At 35.8% G+C, this 9,293-nt stretch overlaps 1 protein-coding gene across 1 annotated transcript; it reads left to right on the top strand.

Moving 5' to 3' along the window:
• The first annotated feature begins 2,718 nt into the window (after positions 1 to 2,718).
• LOC131329264 (2-oxoglutarate-dependent dioxygenase DAO-like) lies at positions 2,719 to 4,156 on the top strand. The gene is made up of 3 exons (XM_058362360.1): positions 2,719 to 3,155; positions 3,316 to 3,634; positions 3,721 to 4,156. Exons 1-3 carry the CDS (start codon positions 2,794 to 2,796, stop codon positions 3,964 to 3,966), a joined length of 927 nt encoding a protein of 308 aa, XP_058218343.1. The 5' UTR covers positions 2,719 to 2,793; the 3' UTR covers positions 3,967 to 4,156.
• The last annotated feature ends 5,137 nt before the right edge of the window (positions 4,157 to 9,293 follow it).

The raw sequence follows: 9,293 nt of genomic DNA, 5'->3' as shown, positions 1-9,293 counted from the left end.
GTATGAGTAATATTCAACCCAACTTTGAATGTTGAATCTGTATGAGTAATATTCAACCCAACTTTGATTACGTCATCGAAATCCGTGCTTTCCTAGCTTCAGACATTAGTTTTATTCCCTTTAAATCCGAAAACACGACTTAATTAATGGGGATTATGTAAGGCCATGGATTTAAAGTGAATCAAATAATCAACTCCAACTTGGCTTTCTCAAAAAGCGAGTGTTACAAAAATTCATTTCTTTAATGGCAAAAGAAGATTTTATTAATCAGAGGCAAAGATTACAAGAGATTAAAAGGACTAGATCGAGAAAAACGGCATCACAATGCGAGGATGAAATCCCAATGAGATTAGCATCCTGGCACCGTCCGCGACAATTGTCAAAAAAAATTCATGTTCACAAGCCACTCGTAATTAGCTTTTTAAGTGATATTTGGGTCATAAGTAGTACACAGAAATCGGGTTTTGCTCCAGCTTTAATCGGAGTTCCTGCAAATGGACAGTGGGATTGGATGTCCTGAATTAATTGACGCACGCATAAACTAGCCTGGATACACGAGTTAACAAAAAATAAGTGGTTGAAAATGTGGCAAGCACACTTGACAGTTTTTGTAACCAAAAAAAATTACTAAAAGTTGCCCCAAAAGACATTAACAACGCTCCTATAAAACTCACTTTTTCAGCTCAGTTTGGCTCATTTACCTCTCTAATTGAAACAAGAAAAATGCTGAGTGCAAAGAAAATGGGTGAAGAAAAGACCTTTAACATATATATAAATGGCTCAAATTCACTTTAAGAGTCTTTGCTTTGTCCCTAGCACAGCCTTTGAAATAAACAAAATTGGTTACTTACACGTGCTCGCTGGGGGGACCTAGCAAAATGCATTGGGTAGCACCTGAAATGAAAATTCGTCTATTAACTTTTGTTTAGGAAAATGCTAGAAATGCATAGATGAATGAAAAAAACAGTTTACAGGGAAAACATGAAACGAAATATTTACAACCGAGACAACTACAACTACAAAAATAAAACGTGAAAGTCAGTAGTAGCTCCAGTCCAAAAAGGTATACCCCATGCACCGGATGAGTGTCTTTGCGATCAGTCTTGGTTAATTTGAAAAAAGTTAATTTGGAAAGTTCTTGATCAAGGTTGCGCAACAAAAAGTTGTCCGCAAAGTGAGATTCAATCCGTTCTGCAAGCTGCATAATAACATTTAAACAGTCATGGCATATAACTTGTACGTCTCTTTTTGTCTTTTCCGCGACCAGCGGTATATGGCTCATTTTACGTGCACATTAACTAGTCTCGATCTTCTCCAATTTGATCAAAGGCATGTCATCCACGATAAGACTAAGAAATGCAAATTCACCAACCAAGGGCTTTGTAGGTCACGTTTTTGTAGCCACAAGGATTGACATAATCTTGGAATGTATAATATTCTCACAAAGCAAAGACAGAAAAAATGGGCCCAAAGGAGTTTAGTCAAACTTGCTGTGCGTCCACCCGATCGCACACAAATTCAACAGAATCTAAATAATTAATTAAATCCGCCCAAAAAAATATATCGGGAAGGGGCCGATTGACCAAGATTTTTTATTTTTGAAAAAAAATCACGGGTATTATTAAATATTTTTCCATGTGTACGTAATTCATGGAGTACTATATAAAAACAGTTTCATCTTTTAAAAGCCAACTCAAAAGTTTATTTTATTTATAAATACGAAGTACTAAAAGACTTCTAAAATGAACCGACCCATTCGGACCTATTTGAGATTCAACTCGGTAAAAATTCGTTTGAGTTCCATTTATCTACTAAACGAACCGAATCTGAGCCTCAATTTTAGATTGGTCAGCGCTGCAAGAATTCCAAGTGCAATATCAAGCCCAAAACGCAGCAGTCGGGATCTTCTACGGGTGGTTCATAGCCGAGCATGAACCTAATAGTATTTGTCTCTATTAGGCTCGCGAACATGAAGTATACGTATATCGTTAAAATCACGTATATAAACTTGAATTAATGTATTTAAGTAATTACATAACTTGTATAGGTATATAAAGGTATATAAGGGAGTGATTACCGTGTTTCTAATGAGGAAAAACTTGGAGAATTTTTGTTGTTGAAAAGTTAGTTGTTTCCAGTAATAAATAAGTTGGTGAAAAATGTCAAGTTTTTTCGTTTTTCCTTAGTGGAAACACAACCATATATATGTACACAATGAATCATATAACTTGTACATTTATAAGCTTTTACAAGTACCATATTTTTAGTGTACAATCTTATATATTTATAATATATAAAATTATCTATGCACATAATAAAATTCTATTTGCAACTCTAGACTTATACCATGATAGCATAAATACTTGAATTTTTTACTCATTAAGACTCATGAACAAATTTAAGTTCGATTCAAACCTAGACAAGTTCGGCTCGCCAAATTTTTAACTAAACTCGAGCTAAAATTCTCTGTACAAACTTAATGAACAAACTTGAACATGCTAAGACTGTGGCTCAATTCAACTCCATCGTAAGCAAATACAAAATCGGTTCGCTCGCATCTAGAAGGCAAACATTGAAACGCCTTGGAAACTACCAAACCTGTAAAGGAAAGTAATAATATACGAATAAATGCCACATTTTTTCAACCTTTTGACATGAATATTCTCTCTGCCCCAAAAAACATCTATAAAAGGAATCCATGCATCCCATCACAAAATCACAAGTCCCATAAACCAAAACTCCAAAGCCTAAAAATAAAGGTAGAAAAAACAACAAAACAGAGAGAGAAAAAAAATGGTTATGTTTACAATGGCCAAGGGTGGTGTGGCTAGTAACATTCCAGTAATCGACATGCAAGATTTTCCTGCACAATCTGGGAAACTAATGGATGCATGTAGGGAATGGGGGTGTTTTAGGGTTATAAACCACGGTATTTCGCCGGCGTTGATGGGGGAAATGAAGGTGGTGTCGCGATCGTTGATTGATTTGCCGGTGGAGATCAAGCTGAGGAACTCTGATCCGGTGCATGGGAAAGGGTACACCCCCCTAAATGCTTTTAGTCCTGTTTTTGAAGCGTTGGGGTGCTATGACTTGGCTGCCCCTGGAAATCTTGATAAATTTTTTGATCAACTTTGCGTCTCTGATCCTCGCCAAAGGTGCATGCTCCTCTCTCTATTTATACTCGCATATTATCTTTGGAGATTTCGCCATTATTTTCACTAATGGGATTGCAAAAATCAATTTTCAAAATATTGTACCAGCAAGTGTTGCTTTCCTGACAAGAGTGTTGCTTTTTTGACTAAATTGCATTAACAGGGAGATCATGACGACATATTTAAAAGTCACACACGACCTTGGGATGGACATGGGCCGTAAGTTGCTCCAAGGCTTAGGACTCTCTGGTGACCTATTCAATGGGTGGCCTTGTCAACTTAGAATCAACAAATACAACTGCACTCCTGAGTATGTTGGTTCCACCGGTGCCGCTTTGCACACGGACCCCGGGTTCCTCACCATATTACAGGACGATGAAATTATCGGTGGCCTAGAAGCAGTGCGCAAGGATACCGGGGAATACGTCCCTGTTGATCCAATGCCCGGTTCTCTGGTCGTCAACCTTGGAGACCTCGCAGCGGTAGGTTCATTGAGTAATGATTCATTGAATCCAGTGCTGGTACTGTATTTCATAAGTTAATTTCATCATATGTTTTTTTTTTGCAGATATGGAGCAACGGGAGACTCTGGAACGTGAAGCACAGAGTGCAATGTTACGAAGGATCAGTACGACTGTCGATAGCATTTTTCGTGTTGGGACCGAAGGATGGGGCACTCGGTGCACCGGAGGAGCTGGTGGACTCAGAACACCCTCGTTTGTACAAGCCTATGAATTTCGAAGAGTATCGAATGCTCCGTATTAAAACCAAATGCCCTACTGGCCTAATCGAGGTCTTGCGTGTCGAATCCTGAAAGTTAATTAAATATATCCATCCGTATGTTGTGTTCTTTTTCATACACTGAGAAATAAATTAAGGGATTGGAGAATAAATGACAGACATTTATCAAGTTAAATTAATACTTGTGTTTGGAATTTCGATGTTCGTTAAAATAATTTTGTTTGGCGATATTCATTTAAATTCGTGCATCTATTCTGTCCAAATATGATTAAATGGTAATTTGCAAAAATCTGTCATGATTTTCATGATGTATTTTGTAGCTGAAATTTGATGTATTGTGTATGGTTGATTTCATGATAGTTTTGCAGAAATATGTCATGATTTCTATAATGTATTTTAGGACAAATTTCTGTCATGATTTTTCGTCCGGGTTCCATCCAAACATGATTAAATGGTAGGAGTAATTTGCAAAAATGTGTCATGGTTTTCATGATTTTTTTTTTCATGTTGCGTTTGTCTGAAATTAATTTGGTGTGGTGTGTATGATTGATTTCATAGTAGTTTTGCAAAAACTTGTTATGATTTTCATGATGTATTTGTAGGATAAATTTCTGTCATGAATTTCATAAAGATTAGGAGAGAGAAAGAATTAAAAAGATTAGGCGAGAAAAGGTTTGAAAGATTGGAGAGAGAATTGGATTAATAGAAAAGATAAAGAGAGAAAGATTTGAAAGATTAGGAGAGAGAAATGGTAGTTTAGGATTTATTTGAATTTGAGGATAGAAATTAAGATAAGTTTTCAAACTCACTAAGATGATGACTTAAGTATATATCTATACAGTAAATGACCCTATTTAAGTTCCCCAATTTTAAATGAATAAAATACACGCTCATTATTAAATATTTTTCTTCCATATGTAATCCGTTATTTAAAACTATTTCATTTTTATCCCAAACCTAATTTTGAAAAGTCATTAAACAAACTTTTACACCTTTTGGCATTTTGCCAACCTTTGAGCGATTCTCTCTGCCCCTGACCATCTACTGTAAAAGGAATCCATGCATCAAATCACAAACCACAATTCCAAAGCCTAAAAAGAAAGGTAGAAAAAAACCATGAAAACAGAGAGAGAAAATGGTTATGTTGACAATGGCTAAGGGTGGTCAGGCTAGTAATATTCCGAGCGATCCAATGAGCGAGTTAGCATGGACATGGGGTGCAAGTTGCACGAAGGCTTGGGCTCTCCGGTGGCCTTTGTCAACTAAGATTAATCAACAAATATATACCTTGAATATTTTGAAAATATTTTTTTCTAGTACTGGTGCCATTTTGCAATATGGGACTCGTTCCGTTTGACAATCTCAGCCATTTATATTCTAAATCTCATTGTGTAAATTAGCCATGCACAAAAAGCAAAATGAACAAATCGAGTCCTCAAATAGAACCAATATCCCATGTTGCGTCATATGAGGAATTCTAGGGGTCAATCCAACCGCCCACATGAAGGGGTCTTAATACAAGTCGGAGCAAAACTCTGTTTGGACTGGTCCCAAATGAGTTGACAATACCTAAGGGGTTTCAAATATAAAATCTTTAAAAAAAAAAAAATCCTAAGTCTCAGATCTTGACCACTAAACTAATTCCTGCGGAAGTATTCAATATTAGCTACAACAACTTGAATATGGATTAAATTCTAGAACTCCAAAGCACAATCACCATGGAATCTTCTCTCGATCTCTTTTTCGCTATGGCCCAAAACTCGCAATTTGATAGCTCTTCTTTTGGTGAAAATGGAAGTTCCTTTGTGGGATGATTTGAGCTGTTCTGGGTATTGACCATTTCTGAACAATTTATATTTCCTTGTCAATCGGTATTCACTAATTAAGTTTGTGTTTGGATCCTCAATTTTCAAAGCAAAAAAGGAAGCAGAAATACATCAACAAATCGAAAAACCAACCTTAGCCTAATTGGTAATTAATTAATTAATTAAAGGCTTCCACCAAACCCAAACAGTCTATGGACTTTATCCAGAAGGTGCGCCTGGCATGTGATCAAACAGTTTTTGGTCATTCTTTTTTGTCTGATCAAAAAAAAAAAAAACAGTTTTTTGTCATTAGAAACAAACAGATCAATGGTGACGTTCAGATTTTAAGAATCTAGAAACATTAAAGGGAAAATTGGTGAAGTTAAGATTTTCAAAATCTAGAAACAGATAAATGTACATATAGACTCGGCTCTGAGTTAAAGTTGAAGGTGCAATCATTTGAGGCTCCCGAAAATTTATAAATTTCAAGATCTCTTTACTACTTTGGAACCCGTATGTTATGATAGTCCAACAAAAAAAGATATCACCTTTAATCTTCGTTTTAAGCCTTTAAAAACTCAAGACCAGCAATGGGTACGTAGTAATTTGGTGAAGTTAAGGTTTTTCAGCCGATGAGTTTCAGTTGGAAAATTAATTAATTAAAGGCTTCCACCCAACCCAAACAGTACTCTGTGGACACGCTGTTGGATTAATGACCCCTCAAAAATTTGTCGAAGTGTACGTAAGCTACACCGGAAACCTAGTTAGTAATAAAAAAAGTGGGGTATTGACTATACACCTTCACAGAGACAACCGGTCTATTGACCATTCGTATTAGCATGCATGCATGCTTTTTTGAATACAAAACAAATACTCCTACTAGTACTACTACGTACTTGTCGAAGTTGATGATGACACGAAAGTTGAAACAATTAATGCAATCCCGCGAAGAAAAATGTTTGCACTGTCATCCCATAAATTTGGATTGATTCGAGAAAGATAAATTTTTATGCTACAGACACAGAGAGAAGCCAGTGGATTGACGCCCTTTTAGACTAGTAGGTGAAGAAATAACCAGTCTGACAATGGCATATTTATTTTGGATACAATAGAAGGTCTAAGCCGTATGCTCATTGGCTTTGTTTGGTTTGAATTTTAAGCATTGGCTTTGTTTGGTTTGAATTTTAAAAGAGGTTTGCGCATTCTTTTTCCTTTGCAACCTCCTTGGTGGCGATACCCTTGTTAATTGCAAAACAAAAATGTCCCGGTCTATCCATTTTTTTTTTTTATATATAAAAACCCCTTGAAATCTGATTAGTTTATTAACCTATGCTATGATGTTCTAATCTTATCGTCAAGCCTAATTTTCTTTGATTTTAATTTCAGTTAACTTCGTTTATGTAGAAAAAAGCTTGCCTAGCATACGCGACTCTTGATCATTTCAATCGCAATTGTATTCAGAGTCGTTCAATGTATATGGGTCACAATGACGTCCGGAATTGAGTTTAACTAACCAATTTTGGACACAGTTTTTAGAGTTGTACGGAGTATTTTAAAGTGTGTTTCTAGGATTCCTAGTAGAAGTGGCAACTACAGTTAATAATCTAGTTCGGCAAAAAATACATCAAAAGCTTGACAAGCATTTCAACTAAAAAAATAAAAAGAATAAAGGGTATGTACTAATAATCTTCTTTTCAGTTTCACCAACAAAAAAAAAAAAAACTCAAGAACTTCTACCATTGCATTCGACGGAGTTTTGCTAATTGGTGCCCCAACACCCCTCAACGCCACACATATATTTTTATGGTGTCCATACGCTTAGCGGTGGACTTTAGAAAAATGTATAGTATTTAAGAGTATTGGGGCACCACGTGGCGATTCCCCAATACCACCAAATAATTTTCTACAAAGGATAGGGGAAATAATTAATCTAATGGGGTGTGCTCATCAAATTGTAATGGGGTGGTATTTTAAATTTTAACTTCTATGGAGGAGAGGATGAATTTCAAAGTGGAAAAATAATCTAGTGTGATATCATCACATTGGATTACATATAACTGCACTAGTAGTCAAATCAACGGATCAAGAGATGTGAAAAGTTTAGAAGAACAGCATATTATTCTAAAGTACAAATGAAACAACTCCATAGGAGGTTTAGTTCAGCCTTAGTTTCTGTAATGTATAGAATCCATTAATAAAAATATTTTAGAGTTTAGAGTCCGTGAAAAGATAAAATTGCTTAAAGTTCAAATGAAACAACTCCATAGGAGCTTGGTCAACGCCGGTTAATGCCGCTCAACCTTGGGAAGGGTTTTTTTGTAAATTCTATACAGAATGTCTTTTAGACTTTATGAAAAAATATATATGTCCTTATTATAGCAAAAACCTTTATAATATGTCTTCCTACTCAATTTGTTCGGGCCTAAATCAAAGATTAAAGGTGACACCTTCTTTATGTTCCCAAAGTAGGAAGAGTTCTTAAAATTTGTAAATTTTTTATCAATAATTCTATAGCCACGCACACTTATACATACAATCACACAAACTCTGCTTACATAAAAAATTTACAAATTTTAAGAACCCTTCCTAGCTACTTTGGGAACATAAAGAAGGAGGTGTCACCTTTAATCTTCGATTTAGGCCCTTGAAAAGTCAGGACTAGGGATGTAAACGAGTTGAGCTCGAACTTGAGTTTTCGGCTCATTTTGCTCAGCTCATTCAACAAAAACTCGGCTCGTTAAGGGAGACTTGGCTCGATTAAAGAAACTCATTTAAGAAATGACTAATTAAGCTCGACCTGGCTCAGTTCGTTTACAGTTAGGACCAGCAATTAGTAAAAGGCAAATGCTAACATAAGCCCAAGGGGTGCACGATTGTGTCACACACGCGCATGAATTTGATGTTTTTTCCAAGACAACGTCAGAAGTGTAGGACAAGCGCAGTAAGGAGGTCCTGAGTGGTTAATGTATGAAACAAAGTACAAAACTACCCCATCAAGTTTTCTGTCCCCATTACTCTCTCCCTCTCTCCTTCTTTGTATCTGGACCATAGATTTATACTACCGGTACCACCATGAAAGAGGTAAATATTACTCCCTCTATCTCAAATTCTTTGTCCGATCCACAAACGGAGTGTTAAAAATAATGCAATTTTTTCAAGAAAAAATTCAAACTTTTTTTCACAAATTAAAAATACTCATTGATATCTAGTAAGTTGTTGAAAAACTTTCGATTTTTTCTTGCAAAAATTGTATTATTTTTAACACTCCATTTTAAGGACTGGACAAAGAATTTGGAACAGAGGGAGTACCACCACAATGCATATGAATCCATTTGTTTTTACATCTCTAATTTCAAGACCACACAGAAAGTGGGGGGAAAGTAATGAATAAAAAAGGAAGTTGATTTTTCCACTCTTTTTTTTATATATATACTAGTGTAATGCACGTGCTTCGCACGTTTTCGCGTGCTCATTTGTTAATTTGTTGTTTAGAAGTTTTGTTTGGTTGTTGTAGTGTATTAAGATGTGAACTTAGAGGATAGTATTTGTATGCTGTGTCAAAATTGTATTGCAAAGCATAAATGCTAAGTGCTTA

The sequence above is a fragment of the Rhododendron vialii genome, chromosome 6a, assembly GCF_030253575.1.
Source record: "Rhododendron vialii isolate Sample 1 chromosome 6a, ASM3025357v1".
NCBI lineage: Eukaryota > Viridiplantae > Streptophyta > Magnoliopsida > Ericales > Ericaceae > Rhododendron > Rhododendron vialii.
The sequence above is the reverse complement of the archived record's forward strand: the minus strand, read 5'-3'. Positions and strand labels throughout refer to the sequence as shown.